Genomic DNA, 23,074 nt, shown 5'->3' with positions numbered 1-23,074 from the left:
TCTCCTTTGATAAAAGAGTATTAATAAAAATTGATGCAGTCCCGCCTCCTCTTTTGCCATCCCTTGTAGAAAATAAAAAGTTAAAATTCGGTGGGCAAGCCTCGTTGAGAGCAACTGGAGCATCTGTACCAAGCCATGTCTCAGACAAAAGTATACCATGTAAATTATTGTCTAAAATCAGGTCGTTTATGATAAAAGTTTTATTTAAAAGGGAGCGCACGTTCAGCACGGCCAGATTAATTATTGTGCTGGACGTGCGCTCATGGTGGTATGAATGAGCAGTATTAACATATACTGTTAAAACCACGTTGTTTGTGTGTGCAAGGGAAGCGTCTGCCGGTGATGGTTTCAATGGGAAAGTTGTCCGATAGTGGTAATGATTGTATTCAATGCTGAACTAAAGTCCACAAAGAGGATTTGCATTATGTGTTTTTCTGTTTTTCTACTCCAGATGTGACAGACTCAGGTGGGTATATAGGCAGTTTTACAGTGTGGCAAGGGGTGGCAGCTGCCACCATTACCGAATGCCTTGACCTGTAGTTGCCACTCCTGGCTGTTGGCAATGAATCTATCAATACTGAATTCTAAATTTGATTCGAAATGTTGTCTTCATACTGTGTATAAAAATGGGCCCGGATGGACGTCCATTTTGGGAACAGAGGATGAGAAGTTTTTCCAAAAAGGATGGACTAAGCAAGGATGGAAGTGGGTTTTCGTCCGTCCCTGTAATCGTCCCTAACCGGGTCAAGTACTAACTGACATCCTGTATTGGGTTATTTTAAAAAGAAAGACCATTGTTCTCTTCTGCGATAACACAGAGCTACCTTTAACTGTCTTCAACAACACTGTAAAGTCTTTTTTTTTTTTATGTGCATTAACAGCAGTAACATTGTACTCACAGGCATAGTCTGCCCTCTAGTGGTTCAACAAATGTAATACCATGGTTTATGTCACAGGATGCCCATTTCACTGATGACTGACAGAAACACGCCCAGCCTCTTTTACGTATTTAATCCGGGATAAGGTATGTATGGGGCGTTGGAAAAAGATGGACAGCAATTTTCTTTTGTTAACTGTTAACATTTAGTTATCTTATCTAACCTTACCTTATCCCTTTGCATGCGAAGTATGTCCTTGTCTGGGACATCTCTGGAGCATAAATAGCTCTTTAAAATGTCATTCCAGCGCTGCTGTACACTTAAAGGAAAGTGGAAGTCTTTCATTCTCCTTCTAAAGTTGCGTCATTTGCAATAAAAATTATTAATACAAACTAAAATCTTATTGCATTACAATGCAAAGGTTTTGCAATAAAACACAATAGTATTGCATTATAATGCAATCTTAAATATTCTCGTGATTACCCCTGGTGGGCTCCGTAGTCTGGTGATCGACGGTGGTTGTGTTGGCAGATACCGCCTAGAATTAACACCAAAAAATTCAATCTGTTGTGATGGCCGTGTTAAGCGAGCTCCTGATAAAACTAGCCAAGTTCGAGTAAACCCCCTAAAAACTGAGAAAAAAATCTCAAATGAGAGTTCAAGAAATACAGGGGTAAGATATTTACCAACATTTTCGAATTGAAAAAGGTGGCGAGGGAACGGAGGCAGGGGGAATTACACCACGCAATAGTGCTAACGAGCTACGATGGTGTTAATGCTAACAGCCAACGGGAAAATGACGAACGTGGATTTAATCCTGCGGGAGAAAAGGGATTTTCGCCGAGTTAAAAATCTTTACTTAATCTCCATAGTTAATGCTTTAACTGTGACAGCCCTATATATCGATAAAAATACAACATCGGTCTAGTTTTTCTTTCAATTTTACTGAATTTTTTACTGAAAGAGGTTTACTGTATGTATGTATATATATATATATATATATATATATATATATATATATATATATATATATATATATATATATATATATATATATATATATATATATATATATATATATATATATCTCCAGTGGGACATCATCCCTGGAACACCTCACCAGGGAGGCTTCCTGGAGGTATCATGATAAAATGCCCAAGCTACTTAATCTGGATCCTCTCAATGCGAAGGAGCAGCAGCTCTTAGACCCTTCCGTATGAACGAGTTTCTCACTTTATCGCTCATGGAGAGCCCAGGCAATGTGCAGAGGAAACTCATTTGTATACGAGATCTTATTCTTTCAGTCACAACCCACAACTTGTGATTTGAAGGTGGTGATTTTCATCCCAATTGCTTCACACTGGGCTGCGAAACGCTCCAGTGAGAGTTGAAGATCACGGCTTGAAGAAGACACCGCCCTTGAATAGACCTTAACTCCGAGACTGCATGTAAAAAGATAAACCTACTTTATAAGAAATTTGTACGAGTAAGAACTGGTGATAGTGAAGAAAATTATAAGCTTTACAAGAATACATTTCTGGAGGAGTGTAAATTTGATATACAAAAGACTTGGAAAGTAATAACTCATATTATTCAGAACAGACGTCATTATCCGATTTCGTTTGTAAACAGTGCTGATATAATAATAAGCAACTTAGATGGTATTACCAATTAATTTAATGACTATTTTGTGGATGTTGGTAAAACATTGGCTCAGATAATTATAGATTCCGATGATAAAAATGTGAAGTTTAAGAACTTGATAAAAACTAATTTAACGTCCATGTTCTTAATGGTGTAGATGAGACTGATATATTAGAAATTATAAGGAAAATGGGAAATAAAAGCTCAACTGATATAAATAATGTTGACATGGAAATTGTTAAGAAGCTCATGTATGTAATTTATCGTTTCAAAAGGGAGTCTTTCCTGATAAAATGAAATTGGCAATAGTAATTCCAATCTGTAAAAATGGCGATAAATATTGTATAGAAAATTATAGACCAGTATCCCTACTTCCCCAATTTTCAAAAATATTAGAAAAGTTAATTAGGAAAAAATGAAACGTGTTTATTAATAAAATTATAATTTTGAGTGAGAACCAATCTGGGAAAATAGGACCACTACATTTGCAGTTATGCAAATGGTAGAGGATATTGCAAAAGCTAATGAAGATAATGAATATTTTATTAGTTTGTATCTCGATCTACATAAAGCATTTGACATGATAGATCATAGAAAACTACTTGTGAAATTGGAGAAGTATGGGATAAGGGATAAGGTGTTGCCTATTCATGGCTACCAAGCTATTTAGAAATGTGTAAAAACGAATATCGGTAATAACATGTCAGAGTTTAGAAGGATTACAAATGCAGTACCTTAAGGGTAAATTATTGGTCCAAAACTATTTATATTATATATCAATGAAATTAGTAGAGCTACAGATTTTTTTAAATATGTCATTTTTGCTAATGACACAAATATGCTATGTTCGGGGAAAAATTTAAAATAACTTTTGTGTAAAGTTGGAAGAGAGAATATGAAAACATTAAGTCATGGTTTGATGTAAATAAATTATCTCTGAATATCAAGAAAACCAAATTTAAGGCTTTTGGAAATCAGAAAAAAATAAAAGAGAATATTATGTTAAAAATTTGTAATGTTAATATTTAACAAAAAGGAAACATTTCTAAAACAATACCAATATTGTATAACTCAAGACATCTTCTAAATCATGAAGCCTTACATATAATTTATTATTCTTTGATATTTCCCTATTTGTCTTATGGCGTAGAATTGTGGGGATCTACCCACAAAACGTCAATAAATGCAATTGTATTTTTGCAAAAGAGAGCAATACGAATTATTAATAAGACTTACTGTTATGCACATGCAGACCCACTCTTTTTCAAATCAAACGTGATGAAGTTAAAAGACTTATTATTATTATTATTATTATTATTATTATTATTATTATTATTATTATTATTATTATTATTATAAAATCATGCAAATAATGTTTAGAGCAAAAAAACACAATCTCTTCCTCACTCCATACAAAAGCTCTTTGAAATCCGGGAGTCTCAATATTGTTTAAGAGGTGTTTATAAGTTCATTGTGCAAAAAAGCTGTTAAAGGAATTAAAAGGAGATGTGTTTCTATTGTTGGGGTGAAATATTGGAAAGATGCAAATATATATTGGAAAACTTGTGAATCACTTTTGCTTTTTAAAAAAAAAATGTTTCGAAGGCTATTTTGTAAAGTTTCAGAGAATGATTTGGATGATGATTTTATTTATTGCTATTTTTCGTTTTGTCATTTTGGGTGTGCATAAAATGTAAATAGGTAAATGCAGCTTTACATTACCTCAAGAGAGAGAAAAGGCCACGCTTAAATAAGCTTTAGCTTCTGCATGTACCATTCTGTCATGGGGTATATGACTGTAAATTGTTGCATTATGTGTATATTATGAATGTAATGGATCATTGATGAGAGAATAAACAATGTACTACTACTACTACTACTACTACTACTACTTCTACTACTGCTATTACTACTGAGGAGTGTGATCCCTTGTTGTTGGAACACACCCTGCAGTCCCACCCAAATCTGCCAAATCTAGAGGTGCTATCCTTGATACCCATTTGATGTTGTAGAGGTATGTCAACTGGGATAGACCCATGACATGATCTCTTCCCAATCACGCCCTTACAGGTCTCACTATCATTGCCCACATGAGCATTGAAGTCTCCCAGTAGAATGATGGAGTCCCCAGGGGGAGTGCTCTCCATCTTACTCTGCAAGGATTATGAAAAGAGTGGGTACTGTAAACTTCTGTTGGGTGCATAGGCAAATACAGCAGTTAGGACCCGTCCACTCACCGGAATGCAGAGGGAGGCTACACTCTCATCCACTGGTGTGAACCCCAATATGCAGGTGCCAAGCCGAGGGGAAATAAGTATGCCACACCTGCACTGCACCTCTCACCGTGGGCAACTCCAGAGTGGAAGAGAGCTGGACACCTCTTAGGATGAATGGTACTAGAGCCTAAGATCTGTGTGGAGGCGAGCCCGACAATGTTAAGTTGGAGTTTCTCTGCCTCGAGCACCAGCTCGGGCTCTTTCCCTGCTGGAGAGGTGACATTCAATTTCCCTAGAGCCAGCTTCTGTAGCCAGGGATCAGACCGCCAAGGTGGCCACCTGTGGCCACTGCCCAGCTCATTACGCACCCAATCCCTTTGGTCCCTCCCATAAGTCGTGAACTCATGGCAAGGGGGACCCACGTTGCTTTTTCTGTGCTCGGCCAGGCCTGGTTTCAGAGGGGGGGCCTGGTGATCCGCGTCACCAGGAAACCGGAGCACCCGTAGAAAACCCACAGGAACGGGAAGAACATGCAAATTCCACAGAGGAAGGCCAGGGCCCGGACATGAACCCACCACCTCTGCACTGTGAGGCGGACGTGCTAACCAGTCACCCACCGTGCCGCCCCACCAGCAAATCTGCCTTTAAAATTAACTTTAGTTGTATAAATCTAATCTTTGGTCTTCTGTATTTCATTTCACAGAATAACTTGCAGGGAGGTAGTGGCATATCTTCATGCAGTCAAATAAGTAACTAAAGTAACTAAAGTCAAGTAACTAAATTCATGTAATAAGAAGAAAAGATAGATACATATATTTTATAATCTTGTAAATTATGCTTGCCATTTAAGGTTTGTGTTTCCATGAGGGTCATTGTCGGGTGATGTCATCTTGAAGCAACTCTGTGAGGTTGGGGTAGATATTTTTTAGACTTTGTGGCAGTTTGAGTGCCGTTCCAGTGCACTTTCTCTGGTCAGAGGTCAGAAAACTCCAACTTCCCACTTCCCTGGAATGCAGCATTACGCTTGTAGACATAAGTTCTGCCTCCGCATCCTCAATCATCCAATAACAAATCTAATAGTAGAGACAAGTAATAAGACTAATAATATTTGTGATTGACTTTGTAAAGTAGAGGTCACTGATAGTGTGGTGGTACACACGCCTGAGTTGTGTGCGGGCAGCGTGGGATCGATTCCCGCTCAGTGACAGTGTCTATGTGTGCCCTGCGAATGGCTGGCGACCAGTTCGGGGTGTAGTCTGCCTTCGCCCATTGACAGCTGGGATAGGCTCCAGCAACTCCCCTGTGGCCCTGTATAGGATAAGCGGTTTGGAAGATGACATGACTTCGTAAGTCAAGCTTCTTTTACCTTAGACAGCTGGAAAGCCCCTCCTTTCCCATCAGCACTTAGAAACATGCCTTTGTTACATCTCCGCTAGATTACTGTAATGCACTTTATTTTGGAGTCAGCCAGCCTCAAACGTCTCCAGTTGGTCCAAAATGCTGCTGCCCGCCGAACTGGAGCTCGGAAGATGGAGCATATAACATCAATTCTGGCCTCCCTTCACTGGCTACCAGTGCATTTCAGCGTTCGATTTAAGAGTCTCCCATTTGTCTATAAATCATTAAATAACCTCGCCCTGGCATACCTCTCTGAGCTCCTCCACTCCTACGCACTTTCCCGCAGCCTCAGGTCTGCGGACCAGGCGCTGCTCGAGGTGCCGAGGACCTAGCGGAGCCTCAGAGGGGATTGAGCCTTTTCTGTTGCTGGTCCTTCACTTTGGAATGACCTCCCATTGGATGTTAGGCAAGCCCCCTCTCTGTCCACTTTTAAAACCTGGTTGAAGACACATTTCTATTCTCTGGCTTTTGATCAGACCTGAAATTTTCGTCTCTTTTCCGGTGTAAATTGTATATAGTGTTTTATGTTAATTTATTGATTAAGACTTGTGTATTATGGCCTTTTTATTGTTAGTCTTTATTGTTTGTAAAGTGCTTTGTTACAGCTCTAGAGGTTATGAAATGCGCTATATAAATAAAATTGTATTGTATTGTATTGCATCACTGTTAAGGTTGGCTACAGTAGTAGTATTGTTGTGTTTGCGCTCAAAAATGAAAAAGCGCCTACTGGTGATAGCATGAGCGAGGCAATCCAAAAATATATCTTAAAAAATGAACCAAAAGAATTAGCCAACAGCACAATCTTTTGTGACAATGTGATTTTTTGAGCAGAGACTGTTGCACCAAAATTAAACAAATGAATAAGAAAAGAAACATAAATGCAAATGAAACACTTGAATCTGAATTTTTCAATGTTATTATAGAAGATTCTTTCTTCATCAATTGAGGCGTTCTAGCCATTTCCCTCTCTTAGTTAAAGTTATTGAGCAATAAATAGTTATGTTTATTTAGTGTGTTATTTCTTCATATTAGTGTGTTTTCACTTATTTACTATATTTATTTGTATCCTCTCACTGGTAAAAAAAAAAAAAAAGAAGTTAGTATAACTTGTTTTATAAGTATTGGGGCTCTAGTGGATAAAACACATTATTTCCATTCACTTCAATGGGACACATTAACCTGATTTATTAATGTTTTCGGAAACAAATGGTACCGTGGAATTAATTACGTTCGTAAACTGAGATTCCACAGAATTGCTTTACAGTTGTGTTGTGTTGTGTTGTTTTGTATTGTACAGAATTTTATTCTATTCTGGTTAGCCAAAAGGAGGTGATGAACTCTTGATGTATTGGAGGATTAATATTACTTACGGCTTGGAGCAACAAATACAAGTCATTCTTCTCCAGGACGAGCATCACCTGACGCTCCTCTGCCTCGTTTCGCTTACACTCTGACCTGAATAAGGAGATGGACAACGTTTTATGGAGTTGAATGACGTGCAGCTGAAGGATCTAGGCACCTGTCAAAGGCCTCCTTTAGCTTGCTGAAGTCTTCGTTGAGGGAAGCCAGTTCCTTTTCCACCTGAGCACTCCTGAGTAAGGGCATCAACTTGTAGAACAACATCATCCATGGCCATGTGCGCACAGTGAAAAATGAGCGCAGGTTGAACTGGATTGCCATCACTGAATCCCTGAAACAAGTACATGTGAATAAACAAAAAGGTCTTTCCAAAATGTAATCCAGGATCATTGACAGTGATGCCCACCTGGGTTGAGCCAAGGAACATATTTTACATACGGAAACGCAATAGGAACAGCTGCAAACCAAAATTGTCAGAAAAATTGTCTAACCCCAACACTAAACCAAAACATAAAGCAGATCTACATCTAATTTTCTAAGTGCTCACAGTTTCAAAAACATGAGTTTCTAAGTGAACCGTGCAACGTGGGCTGCTTTGTTAAAATTTAATAGGGGATGCAAGTGAGCCATTTTTTTTAAATTGCACAATAACCCTCTAAAATACAAACATGTTTGCCAGGTGTTTGTGCAGTTTCCAGAGTTGTCACCTTGCTTTCTGAAGCATCTTTAGATGAAACACGTGAAGTTTGAAGAGGATCGGATAAATAGTTTGTTGAAAAATGACCTCTTAAAAAGGCAGAAAATCGGGCCAAATATCAAAGTAAATTCTAAATGGTGGACTTCCAGTTAAGTTTTTCATGTGGCTATGGAATACATTTTGTAGGCCATGGACTGTTACCTATGCCTCCCAATATTCATAGCTCTAGGTGAAATGTACAAGTGAGAATGGTTCATTAAAAATTCGTAGGGGGCGCTACTGAGCCATTTATTGAAATTTTTTTTTCTTTTGCTATCTGTGGAATGAGTACAAAGTTTCAGTTTTTATGTATGTTTAGACCCTCGGAATCAGCGTTGTTTTCTTGCCATGGCAACAGCATTGGCAGTACTCTATTAATAAAAATAATTGATTCTGCATTTAAGCACCGTGAGCCTGAAATGTGCAATAGATTTTTACAGTTTTGCACCGACAAGGTTTCTACAGCTAAGGCTCTCGTTTCAAATGCTACATTTGAACCCTCTCTCTACGTTTCTTGTTCCGCAGTGTTAGATTCCTTTAAGGGGGTTTCCTGGAAATTCTTGGAGGATATGGTTCGCCAAATTAAGCCATCCGTTCCTCCTCACTTATTTAAGGTGGTTCGCCCAAGTATTGGTGAATCGGTCTTGGCCATTATCAACAGCCGCCTGTCTTCTAGTGTAGTCCCCCAACATGTTAAACATGCTGTAGTGCAACCCCTGCTTAATCCATTAAGGCCTAAAGCGCCTGGCTCAACAGCTCCCCAAAACCTAAGGTCATCTTTGGATATATATATATATATATATATATATATATATATATATATATATATATATATATATATATATATATATATATATATATATAGCGTGGTGATCGGTGAAATAAAAACAATATGTGGCATATGTCTCGACGTCATTTGGCTGGGACCACGTGGGTCGGTTAAATATGCAGACGGGAAATAGGCAATGCCCAGCTATACATGTATACATGGATGTATATGTTGTTATTCAAAATAATCCGCGGGGGCCGACCTGCAAGAATGCTGTCCACTGTACTGAATAAAGACATTTGACTTGAATTCTAAATTGAGTTTGAAATGTATTCTACTGATTCTGATTCAAATGGAATGATTGATGATTGCTTTGTCAGCATGGAGACCTTTGTAGCATCATCTTGTCTAGTTCCATCCTCATCAGCTTCCCTCGGCTCATGGCCTGGACTGTGGTCAGGATCTGAGACAAACGGGTGTCCCTCATGTCCTCCAACTGGCCCAGCAGACCCGCCTTGAAGAACACCTGCAGATGGGAAGAAGATGAAGACACCTCCAACATAGGCAAATGTGGCAAAATTGCTGTCATACTTTGGTTTGTCCAAACTTGTACTGGTTGTGGTCAATATCCAATGAGCCCAGAAGCTTCTCCACAGCTTTGTGACTGTCCACAAAGGAGCCCTCAGGAATGGCGGAGGGGTTTAGGACACGATAGCTGAGATTGGGAGTGTGGTCACATGGTAAAGGTCATATGAGACGAATGAATCAACTGAGGTCACTTGTGATGCTCACCGCTGTTTGAACTCAGCATACAAGATTCGGTTTGGGAAGCCTTTCCTGCAGATCCGGATACCCTCCAGGACTCCGTTACACCTAAGCTGGTGCAAGACCAGGAAGGGATCCATGACGCCTGAAGAACACCAAACAAACAATATGGATTTCACTGAATTCAAACAAGTATCATTGATACGAGTGTACCCTTTGATACAGTATAGCAAAATATTATTTTAAACAGATTGCACAATGCAGCCAGCCTCTCAGGTGTTGTTTTTGAGAATTGTATGTGACCATGGGTGAAGACTCCTTGTCAGGACATCACAGGTTGAGTTGTTCATAGAGGTGGGCATTCAGTCAGTCTGACGGTCAGTAATGGACTGATAGACACCCATTTTGCTGATGAATGGTGAATGACGGCAAACTTTAACAAATGGCGGACTTAGCACTGTCTGAAGTGTGCGTTCATCCGCCAGTGTAATCGTCACAAACTGGGTCAAAAGTACCGACGGACTTCTCAGTCCATCACTGACGGACACCCATTTGGCTGACGACTGATGGAAACACGCCTGTCTTGCATATGTTTGCTCACGGGAATCAATACGGCCGATTTGCTTGAGTAGACTGCATTGATATACAGTATATTTAAAGTAGGTGGCAGTATGCACCAAAGAAACAATAGAGAATCAATCAGTCAATCAATCAATCAAAAAACTTTATTTGTCCCCGATTGTTATTGTTCTGTTAGAAAGACGGAAAAGGGTGGATACCACAAATACAGACAGTGAAAAGTTGACAAACAAAACATTTTATTATAAAGGTTACTACCGTCCAAAGTTCAACACAAATCGCTGGCAGCACACAAGGAAAAACGGAATAACAAAAAAACGCTTGCAAAACAAGGCAAGGAAAATATTAACATACAATTACAGGATCAGGAAAACACCAATTGAAAAGAAACAACGCACGCCGTACAAGAAACTAAACCAAAATGCTACACTCGGACAAACACGCGAACCAGAGAATCCAAACTTTATCTGCTGCGAAACACTCCAGTGAGACTTGAAGATCACGGCCAACAGTACCACATCATCTGCAAAAAGCAGAGATGTAACTCTGAGACCACCAAATCGGACGCCATCGACACCTCGACTGCACCTAGAAATTCTGTCCATGAAAGTTATGAACTGAATCTGTGAAAAATGGCAGCCTTGGCATTGTCCAATTGGAAACCTCACCTCAGAGAACCCAGACTCTGATTCCTCATGGGAAGGCATGTTGGCGGAATTGAGGAGGTCTTCGAAGTATTCTCTCCACCGATTCACAATGTGCCGTGTTGAGGTCAGCAGCATCCCATCCCGACTATATACAGTGCACTGCTTCCCCCTCCTGAGATGCTGGATGGTGGACCACAATTTCTTTGAAGCCGTCCGGAAGTTATTCTCCATGGCCTGGCCAAACTCCTCCCACGTCCAAGTTTTTGCCTCGGTGACCACCAAGGATGCATTCCACTTGGCCAGCCGGAACCCATCAGCTGCCTCCGGATTTCCACAGGCCAAAAAGACCAGATAGGACTCCTTCTGCTTGATAGCATCCCTCACCGTTGGTGTCCACCAAAAGGTTCGGGGGTTGCCGCCATGATAGTCACCAACCACCTTATGGCCAGCTCCAGTCAGCCGCCTCAACAATGGAGGCATGGAACATGGTCCACTCTGACTTAATGTCTTCCACCTCCCCCAGGACATTGGCAAATTTCTGCTGGAGCTGGGAGTTGAAACTCTGACAGGGGATACTGCCAGATGTTCCCAGAAAACCCTCACGATACATTTGGGTCTGCCAGGTCGAACCGGCATCATCTTCCACTATCGGAGCCAACACACCACCAGGTGGTGACCAGTTGACAGCTCCACCCCTCCCTTCACCTGTGTGTCCAAAACATGCAGTCGCAAAAATGATGACACAACGACAAAATGGATCATCGAACTGTGGCTGAGTGTTTCCTGGAGCTGAGTACACATATAGAAGACCCATATGTTTGAACATGGTGTCCATTATAGACAATCCGTGATGAGCACAGAAGTCAAGTAACAGAACACAGAACAGTTTGGGTTCTGATCGGGGGGGCCGTTCCTCCCAATCTCACCCCTCCAGGTCTCACTGTCACCCAGCAAAATGATGGAGTCCCCAGAAGGAGCACTCAAAAAATGGTGGGTATTCTAAAATACTGTTTGGTGCATAAACAGAAACAACAGTCAGGACCAACCTTCGGGTGCGGGTACGGGGTGGCTGGTGGAGGAAGGCTACCCACTCGTCCACCAGAGTGAACCCTAATGTACAGGCACTATGCCGGGGGGCAATAGGTATGCCCACACCTGCTCTGCATCTCTCACCATGAGAAACTGCTCATGGTTAAGAGTCCAACCCATCTAGAGTGGACTGTACCAGAGCTCAAGATGTTTTAGAGGCGAGTCCGACTATATCTAGTCGGAACTTCTCTGCTACACACACCACCTCAGGCTCTTTGGCTGCCAAAGAGGTGACATTCCACGTCCCTTGAGCCAACTACTGTAGCCGCGTATCAGACCGCCAATGTCCCCGCCTTTGGCCGCCACCCAGCACTTCATGCACCCTTTGGCCCCCAATGCATGGTGAGCCCATGGGGGGGTGGACCCATATTGTCCTTTCGGGCTGAGCCCGGGCCGGCCCCATGGATGCGGGCCCACCAGACGTTCGAGCCCCACCTCCAGGCCAGGCTTCAGAGGGAGGCCCTGGTAACTTGCGTCCGGGCAAGGGAATACTGTCTCCAATATTTTTACTCATCATATGGGTCTTTTGAGCCATGTTTGCTCCTAAAGTTTGTAATTTATCCATGTGGCCACTTATGGGGACACGGCATTCGTTTTTACAGTTATGCTACGTTCACACCAATCGCGGATGAGAGTTCCGCTTCGCTTTATTCGCTAGTGTTTGAAACCTGAATGCCGCACCCACTCATTCGCGCACAGTGGATAAGGGAGGGGCTTCGCTTGGTAGTAGATGACGACAGTATTTTTCAACAGCACAATCAAGTGGCAGACACTCTGCTAATGCAAACAATATTGCTGGTAAAGTTCAGGAACTGTAAAAAAAAGCCGCTGTGTGTGATGTAGTATGCGCCACCAGAAACGCTCCAATCGGAATTGGTATGATTGCAGCATTATGCTGACGACGCTCAGTTTTACATTTCTGTTTCTCCTGATGACAACAGCCCAATGGATACTCCCTTTAAATGTTTTTTCTAATCAAGTGTTGGCTGTCAGATATTTTTCTTCAGCTCAACCAGGACAGAACTGACATTTTATTTATTGGACATAAACTCAAGAAAGAGAAATGAACATCGAAATTACACAACAAACAACTTTCTTTTACCCCACCAGACAGCGTTAAAAACTTGGGGATTATCTTTGACTCCGTCTTTTTTCGAAAAAACTTTTTTCAACCCATGTTAAAAGTGAAAACTCGATTTTAACAATTGAAAAAGATTGCCAAAGTCTACTTACTTATCTTTTGAGAAAACAAAGGTGATGATGCAAGTTTTTATGTCCAGTCGCATTGATTACTGAAACATTCCGCATCAGAATCAATCAGAATGCCTAGTGGGCCTTCATAGAACATATTCTTGAAAAAATAACGTTTGAGTTGACTTCCAATTTATAACGCTGTTGAATGAACTGAAGAAAATCAATGTCATGTCTACAGCAATAGATGAGTCCACGGACAGAACTAATGCTGCACAATTGGGCTTGTATGTCTGTTTTTTGATAGAAAATGCTTCCAAGAGGAACTGCTTGGCTTAATGCCGTTAGAAGGACACACGACTGGTGACGTGGTCTTTGAGAAGATTTAAACATTTTTCAAAGACAATGGTCTGGATATGGAGTATCGTGCTTGTGACAGATAGGGCTCCATTCATGGCAGGTAAACTAAGTGTACATTGGTCCCCTGTTGCATCCCAGATGGGTCCAAATTCCGCTCCTTATGTGACAAGGGATGTGTTTCTGTCTTTTATCATTGGTTTTGTGACTGACTCACTTTGGGTTGCTTTTTAAGCAATAAATTTATAAAAGGTGTTTTATAAGGTTTGTCTGATTGATTGATTGATTGATTGATTGATTGATTGATTGATTGATTGATTGATTATGAAACTAATTCAGTTAGAAAAGAGGCTAAAGATACGATCAGATAGATAGTTTAGCATTGCAAATGCTAATGTTAGCATTTAGCTAAGTGTAGTTGAGAGTCTGAAAAGGCTACTGTTTTGGCAGTCTTGGGTGTTGTTGGGTGATAGGGTGATGGCTCACCAGGAGTTTTGCTCTCATTGGGTATGATGCAGCGGACAAAGTGTGGCCTAGTGCTTCGGAGATTTGCCATCAGCTTGTTGAGGTTCTCCTGTTGGGAAAATTACACTTGAAGCATATTCAAGTAGACAAGCATGAAATGTGTACACTGCATGTTCCACAGATATGGATCAGCTACACTAACTGATAAGTCACCGAGTGACTTGTTGTGCTGTCCATACTGTCTTTATGGGGCTTATATGCACTTCACATTTCACACTTGCGATTTTAGACTCTTTAAGGCTCAACAATGAACCACTTTTATCTCTGTCTCTAGTGGTCATTATAACTAATGCTATACATGTCTTTAGCTGCAGCAGAAAAGTGATCCAGCAATGGTGACACAGGACTGCCCCCTCAAAAACGGCCCAATTTGAGCCAGGGTCAAAAAAGAGTGTAGTGTCCTGTAATTCTAGAGACTTGACATGAAGCATCAGGTGCATCCATCAATCCATTATCTATACCGCTTAACCCTGAACTGGTTGCCAGCCAATCGCAGGGCACACAGACAAACACACACCCACAATTACACCTAGGGGCAATTTAGAGTGTTCAATTAACCTCCCATGCATGATTGGATTTTGGAATGTGGGAGGAAACCGGAGTGCCCGGAGAAAACCCACACAGGCAAGGGGAGAACTTGCAAACTCCACACAGGAAGGCCGGAGCTGGAATTGAACCCACGACCTTTGAACTGTGAGGTGGACATGCTAATCAGTCGGTCACCGTGCCGCGCATCAGGAGCACCTTGGGTTTATTGTGTGGTCATGTGACTTGCTCATGCGATCAAATGAGTCATTTGAATTATCAAAGCAAGTCACATGACTCACTCATGTAATCATGTGACTGACTCATGCAATCATGTTACAGAAAGGGAGTACATTAGTAATGAAAAATACTCATTTGTGTGGTCATGCGACCCATTGAAGAGTCACTCATGCGCTAATGTTACTCATTCACCTTATGAAGCTGTGCGACAGTCTGGAAGGAAGCTGCTTTCCTCTTCCTGTGCTTGGTCTCACGCTTAGGATCCAAGGCTGAAACCAGAGTCAAACCAGATCATCGCTTTCAACTCATTGACACTGTATATACAAAATTAAGGAACATCCAAAAACGACCGGAACTCTTTCAGTGTGGCTTTCAATATGTAATATGCTGCAGCTAGTTATTAATGAAGCTCAGGAATAATTACGTGCTGCTCAATTATCTTCATCTCACTGTTAGTGACCTAAAAAACGTGCTTTACATGAAAAAGTTATGGCCTTCTCAAACTACATTACTTTTTTTGTCATTCACGACTGTCACGCTGTCAGATCAAGACTACCATATAAATATCGTTCTGTGTCTTGGACTGGGCGAGACATCACACTACAATTCCGTCACTGACCAGACCCCGCCCAATCGTTGCCTGTTTCCGTCAAGATTCAATTCATCGGCGCAGGTCCGTCGGGGAGGCAGGACAAGCAGCTGTCAAAGTCATGTCAATGCAGGCATTATGCGTTTGTGCGTTTGTTCTCTGCTCAGAAAAGGCCCCCCCAAAAAAGAGACTATGGACTAGAGATAGACCAATACACTTTTTTCAGGGCCGATACCGATTATTAGTAGTCAAGGAGGCCGATAACCGATATTTGGAGCCGATATTAATTTTCAGTGAAATGGAAAATATTGGCATCAAAATCTAAAGGAAAATTCTTTAAGCATGTTTATTGAAGAATGTTTCAGGTTTGCATAAAGAATTTTAAAAAAATCATTATTACAAGAAATTGTTAACAGTATACATCTCTGTTATAAAATTCTAATAAAAGGTTCAGGGAGCACCCAGGATTGTCAGCATGTCTTAAAAAGCATAAAGAAAACCTTAAACAATGGCTCCATATAGTTTTCTACAGTAAATGAAAATTTTAAAATGATAGAAATGTTAAACTTTCACATATCATTTCCAATTTCTCCGATTTCCACTGTTTTAAATTGATTTATTATCGGCCAGCAGAGTTTTAAAAAAGGCAGATGCCGATATTCGTCAAAAAGCCAAATATTGGTGCCGATAATCGGCCCGGCCAATAATCGGTCTGTCCCTACTATGGACCCATTCCTGGATGGTGGGGAGAGGGCAGTATGATTGTCTTTTCTTCTTCTATTTGTCTATTCAGCTACTAGCTTTTCAGTTAGCAAACGTAGCATGAGTTGAAATGCTATGTATACTTTCCAATAATTCCCCTTTTGTTCAAGTCACTTTTTAATGATTTTTTGTTTGTTTGTGTGTGCCACGTCCAGGCTCTCGTCATAAGTCGGAAGGCACTCGTCATAAGTCGGAGGGCACTGTCTTCCTATCAATGTCGAAGAACCAATTGAAGGACAACCAACGTAGGACACTATGCGGCAAGATGAACAAAATTCTCACATGCCAGACTTTTGTCGTGGCCGTGAAGCGTCACAGACGCCACACGTCCAATCGTTGAATATGTACACCTCAGGGGGTACGACGCCCTGAGGACGATCAAGACAACTCAAAATCAGCTACGAGACACTACGTTTGTCTGTGATGCCTCTGTCAGCACAAAATTGGGCTACATGTAGAGGCATTGCTGAATCTGGATTGACTAAATGATTGACCGTGACTTTTGTGTGCTTGATTGTTTGCGGTCTGGCCCATACTACCTGTCTCAGAGGTGATATAGTTCTCAAAGAGTGCTGCCATCAGTTTGCTTGAGGACTTCTGGAACAAAACCACCACGGTCTCATTGAGCGGGTCTCTGTTCTTGTCCAACCACCCTATAATGTTGTATGGAACCTGCACACAAGATGTCAGCATGAGCATCATTCGCATCATTCGCTTCCCATCCTCGGGTGGGGATGTGGTGGGGATGGAAACATACCACTCCGGCGTAGTGGACCACTTCAAAGTGTGCCTCGTATTTGCGCTTCTTGTCCAGCCGCGGCCGCTGGAAATTGGGTGATTTTCCAAGATGGTTGTCATACAATTTTGTATTGAAACTGAAGTCTGTGGCCTTGGGGAACATACACTCCTCCTCCATGATAGACACAATTCCCATGGGCTGCACAAATAGTAGACATAAATAATAGTCATCATTCCATTAGCTTTTATAGTATATAAAACATACACTGAATACACAGGGAGGCACGGTGGTCGACTGGTTAGCACTTCCGCCTCACAGTTCAGAGGTCGTGGGTTCGATCCCGGCCCCAGGCTCCCTGTGTGGAGTTTGCATGTTCTCCCCGTGCCTGCGTGGGTTTTCTCCGGGTACTCCGGTTTCCTCCCACATTCCAAAAACATGCATGGTAAGTTGATTGGACTCTCTAAATTGCCCCTAGGTGTGATTGTGAGTGCGGATGTTTGTCTTTGTGTGCCCTGCGATTGGCTGGCAACCAATTCAGGGTGTCCCCCGCCTACTTCCCAAATGGATATATATATATATATATATATATATATATATATGTATTTATATATATATATTAGGGGTGGGAATCTATGGGTACCTCAAGATTCGATCCGATTCCGATTTATAGGCCCACGATTCGATTTAATTCCGATTCTGAGGCCTATGGTTCGATTCGAGTGCAATTCCGATGCATCACTACATTGGCTTACATTTTATAGCCCATGTAAAACAGTGGTACCTTTTTTAAAACAAAGAACCCAAGGAAGAGCAAAGATTTATATTTCACACTGTGACTTCGCTCCACTCGTATGAGGTTTTGCTTGTTCCGCCATCTTGTCACGTATTAGCTTAGCCTAGCACAGACGTCTGAGGTACAAATGCACATAATCACTTGCACATGCTTTTAGTTTTTTTAGTTAAACTTTAAATATCGATTATTAATACCTATGAATCGATTCAGAATCTTTTTAATACGCCGGACGATGCATCAAAAAAACAGTTATCGTTTCCACCCCTACTGGTAAACACATTTCACTTTATTTGGGCACCAACCTCTTTTTAATGTAGTAGAAGGGAGTGATATCATACGAGCAAAATTAGTGAAATGCACTGTGCTTATGAAAATCAAACAAAAAACATACCACTTGAATTGATTTGAATTGATAATTTTGTTTTTATTTAACCTAATCCAAAATGTTGCGTTTTGTTTCTCAAGTATACATAATTTGATCTACGCATTCAAAATGTGGTATGCACCTGAAATGGAAAAAGACGTATTATTAGGAGGAACATAATTTTTTAGCTCTGTAAATGAATATATTGTAACGACCTAGGTAGGTTATGTCTTTTATTGTTGGGTGTTGCCGTTAAAAGCTTGTATAATCCTCAGTAGATGCTGCAATATGTTAGTGTACCACAACAGGACATCGCGTGCGGTGCATGGTAGCCTGTGTGTACTAACTACAGCTAGATTCCAGACACAACTGTCCTAATGTCAGGAATGAAATCGGGCATCAGCCACAACGTGCTCCCTTTTTAGATGCTCCTTTATCACCGACATGAAAGGGAGGTTTACATTGTATTATGTAACTTTGTGAAATGCGCCCAGACTTTCGGACTCTGTTGCTACAACAAGCAGGAGACGAGGAATTTTGAGAGAAAAACACAGCGGCAAATGATATAATATATAAATAAACTACATAGTGTTGTCACAATACCAAAATGTTGACTTTGATACTATACCTGCATAAAATACCTCGATACCAGTACCGAAACGGTACCTCTGCAAAAATCTAAAATCAGCAAAAGAGGCAAGATTAAAACTGACAAAACAACTTCAAATTATTTATATTTTGTCATTGATTCAAAATATGAAGGTATCCATTTGATTGTGGGCTTGTGGGGAGTGAGATAAATATATGACAGTGTTTCTTTCTATATTTCCATCCATTATCTGTACCGCTTCTCCTCACAAGGGTTGCGGGGCATGCTGGAGCCTATCCCAGCTGTCTTTGGGCAGTAGGCGGGGGACACCCTGAACTGGTTGCCAGCCAATCGCAGGGCACACAGAGACAAACATCCGCACTCACAATCACACCTAGGGGCAATTTAGAGTATCCAATCAACTTACCATGCATGTTTTTGGAATGTGGGAGGAAACCGGAGTGCCCGGAGAAAACCCACGCAGGCACGGGGAGAACATGCAAACTCCACACAGGGAGGCCGGAGCCGGGATCGAACCCACGACCTCTGAACTGTGAGGCGGACGTGCTGACCAGTCGACCACCGTTTCTATATTTGATTATTTATATTTTATAGACTACTTGCAAATTAAACTTTAAGAAAACTAGTTCTCATTTATTTATTCTTTTCAAACGTTATGAGCAGAAAATGTGCACAGAGGTTTATTGAGCCATTTGTGTGACATCTACTGTGTAGTGCATATGCATCCAATGTCAGCTGCCTGCATGTATCCATAATGACTCAACGTAATGTTGCTTTGAGTGTGTGTGCGTGCATGTGTGTGTGTCTACTCTTCTCTAGTCTGCTCCCAGGTAGTCGAATGCCTCATCAAATTGTTAACAAAAAAATAATAATTCACGCTACTTATTTTTGAGGGAAGTGATCGAAAGGCATCACAACTGTCGCCCTTTAAACTGGTGGTATAACTCTGGATGCCGGTAAGCGGACGGCTTGGCCAGCCTTACAGATGGCTGTCTCATGTTGGTCGGCTTGCCATGGACTTCGGCCATGTAAGCAAAAAGGTTCCATAGGACACTTCGCGCATCATAATTTTCAACGAGGAGCGGAGGTGCAGTGAACAGAGCTACACTGCTTGAGGCCATCTTCCTCACACGCAGTAGGAGGCGTATGGTGTTTCACACATGTCGGTAGACAGGCGGCGACAGGCGTATGTATACTTCCTTTAAGACAGAGTTGCTGAGTTGCGTGTTTTTTTTTGTTGGGTTTTTTTTAATACCGGTGTTAAAAAAATGCTATTGAGCTGTTTTGTGCGGCCAAAAATATCACGGTACGGTACTGGTACCGGTATCCCGTGCAACACTAATTCATTGGCTATCTTAACGAGGCGTCACTATTGAAAATAATTGTCGCTGATTTTGATCGTCGTCGTGATTAGTCTGCTTATCTTGGCAGCCCTAATCTGCTGACTGCCGTAGGCTGTCTGCCAGGAAGGCTACGTTTCTTGCAGAGTGTGTACATTGGACGCTATGGGCACACGCACCATAGCATCGATACCATGATATATTAATATCGTATTCAGCTACAGTGTATAAATATCGCTACTTTGAAAAATATTTGACAACACCAGTTAGGAGATGACCTTAGAAGATGATGTTAGGACACCATTTTAGGCACGACATTAGGAGACTTTGTGATTTAAGACACAACATAAAGATATGACATTAGGACACAGTGGATGATTCCTAAAGTCCTAACAGAAACAAAACGCGGTCAGGGTAAAAATACTTTCTCAATGAGGTCGATGCAGGCCTGCAGGTCGAGACCAAAGTCGATGAACATCCACTCGATGCCCTCTATTTTGTACTCCTCCTGCTCCAGGATGAACATGTGGTGGTTGAAGTACTGCTGGAGCTTCTCATTGGTGAAGTTGATGCAGAGCTGTTCAAAACTGTTCAACTACAGAAGAAGCAAAATAAATAGTGAGTGAGATGACCACGGGCGGTGGAATGTTTTTCGGGATTCCCATGTCTCATTGGTTCCGCTGGATTCCCACAGGATGGAAATAAATTTCACGGTTAATCACATGATTCGTCAGAAATGGGAACAAAAGTCAACAGGAGCAGACAGAAGATGAACTCTAACAACAATGTCAAAGGGAGTGGACCTGAGTGGAAACCATACATTTTCATTTTATTTCAATTACAATCAAATTAATGATTTCCCCTAAGGCATCGAGTTAAACATTGCAGAGATATAGTCAGCATCGTGTTATAGTGAGGCGTTTCATGGGGGGAAAACTGTCTTTTACCACTTGTCCGCAATATAATCATGTTTACAGATAAAGTAAACTTCACACAATTAATTAAAAATAAAGCGGGAAAACAACATGAGATGGGAGTCAGGATTGAGTAGAATTGTGGCTCAGGATTCGGAAGGGATGGGATCAATCGTCAGTGGGAGTTGGAGTTAGCCAGATTATTATTTTTTTTTTAACTTTTGGGATTGGGACGGGATGGTATTACGACTATAAAACGGTGTTTTTTGCATTGAAATAAGACTAAAAAAGTGGGGGTGGTCTTATATTCGGGGTCTAGACATTATATCCATTCACGGCGCTTGATGGCGCCAGATATCATTGAAGCGAATGCTGAACTTGATTCCGCAGGCCAAAGCAACCCCTGTCACGTGAGGATGACATGCTATGGGAGGAGCCAGAGGATGGGATTAAGGACAGCGACACTGAGTGCAGCGAGGCAGATAATTGTTTGTGAGGAGTAATGTTCTGTCATGATAGATCTCAGCTACTCTCAAGTTAAACCACTTTGCATTATTTTATTGCAATGTTTTTCCTTATTCAGATTTGTTTCAAGACTACAGTTAGACTTCACTTTGATGGTTAATGCAGTTATTGCAATTTTGTTGTTTGATCACAATAGATTGGTTTATTTACATTTCAAAAACCAGAAGCCATTCATTTACGAATGTGATTGCACTTTCAATGTGATTGAGATATTAAGATTTGAATGAGGCAAAATAACATGCCCTTTCTCTCAAATATATTGTTATAATCATTTGTTTCAGATGTACTGTAATTGTTTTCTGTATAAAAATTAATTTGGTGTTCAAAAAAACTTTTTTTAAACTTGAGTCTTGAAAAAGAGGGGGTCGTCTTATAATCAGGGCCGTCTTATATTCGGGCCAATATGGTATTTCTCTGAGAGTGAGCGACCAACTCCACCAGCACAAAACAGTACACAGTGTACAGTATACATGTATCAAATGCAGTGATACTGGTAACAAGTCACTTCACTACTTATTTATTTCTACTTTGTTACGCGTTACGCTATCTCAGGGGTGGGCAATTCCAGCCCCCGAGGGCCAGTATCCCGCCTGTTTTCCATCTCTCCCTGCTGGAACACACCTGATTCAAATGATCATATAATCACCAAGGTCTGCAGAAGCTGGATAACGATCCTGATCATTTGAATCAGGTGGGTTGCACCAGGATGACATGGAAAACATGCAGGATACCGGCCCTCGAGGGCCGGAATTGCCCTCCCCTGCTCTATCTGGTAATCTAAAGCGTTACAACTTCAAAAATATTAATCTGATTATAGTTACTGTTACAAAATTGACTGCATTGTTTTGTGTTTGAACAAACCTAGCAAAATGCGTCATTGAAATTACATCTTCAATGATGATAACTGCAATGATTAGCTTCAAATCGATGTAGTGAGCCTCATCAGGTAAATGGCCATGTGTGTCACTACAGTTTGACTCTTTACATGAGACACAGAGGCAGATATTTGCCACCGGATTTCAGAAGTGAGTAACATAATGCACAAGTCATTGATCGCCACACATTCACCAATGGTCTATTTACATTGCCCTATTGCATGTTAAAGAAATCTAATAGTTAACAAAAATAAAAGAGATAAAACACACATTTTCTACTAACCAACACACAACCACACAACAAACAACTACATTTTGGAACATAAAAGAAATAAAGGTGTCATGATTATGTTTTTCTGTTTACATTTGGTTTTGTTTCATAGTCTAGTTTCCGCATGTGTCTTTTTTGTCTTCTTCGTTAGGTTTTTGTTTCCACCTGTTGTCATCATGGTGCCTTGCGTTAACCAATCAGCTCCCTCCAACCCTTTGTGTCTTGTTCAGGTGTTTTTTGTTTTTTCAGCACAATGATGTCTAAAGAAGTAGAGGTGTTTGCATTTTCAAGATGGAAGTACAATCCCTATGGTGAGTGTGTGTAACAGCTCTAGATGAAAATATTAAGGTTGGTTGTACATTCCGTACTGTAGA

At 41.1% G+C, this 23,074-nt stretch overlaps 1 protein-coding gene across 3 annotated transcripts in view; it reads right to left on the bottom strand.

Moving 5' to 3' along the window:
* LOC147152428 (myosin-7B-like) overlaps positions 1-23,074 on the bottom strand; it is a 209,741-nt gene that overhangs the window by 75,787 nt on the left and 110,880 nt on the right. For all 3 annotated transcript variants that reach the window (XM_086046086.1, XM_086046097.1, XM_086046106.1), the window contains 10 exons: positions 20,540-20,710; positions 17,027-17,206; positions 16,809-16,941; positions 15,111-15,187; positions 14,115-14,202; positions 9,793-9,910; positions 9,592-9,715; positions 9,390-9,526; positions 7,656-7,826; positions 7,507-7,591 (listed from right to left, as the gene is read on the bottom strand). In XM_086046086.1, coding sequence (XP_085902212.1) covers positions 7,507-7,591; positions 7,656-7,826; positions 9,390-9,526; positions 9,592-9,715; positions 9,793-9,910; positions 14,115-14,202; positions 15,111-15,187; positions 16,809-16,941; positions 17,027-17,206; positions 20,540-20,710 — 1,284 coding nt within the window. The remainder of the gene's footprint in view (positions 1-7,506; positions 7,592-7,655; positions 7,827-9,389; positions 9,527-9,591; positions 9,716-9,792; positions 9,911-14,114; positions 14,203-15,110; positions 15,188-16,808; positions 16,942-17,026; positions 17,207-20,539; positions 20,711-23,074) is intronic.

This window comes from Filicampus tigris, chromosome 1, assembly GCF_054856515.1.
Source record: "Filicampus tigris isolate MCC_2025a chromosome 1, RoL_Ftig_1.0, whole genome shotgun sequence".
NCBI classification, from domain to species: Eukaryota; Metazoa; Chordata; class Actinopteri; order Syngnathiformes; family Syngnathidae; genus Filicampus; species Filicampus tigris.
The sequence above is the reverse complement of the archived record's forward strand: the minus strand, read 5'-3'. Positions and strand labels throughout refer to the sequence as shown.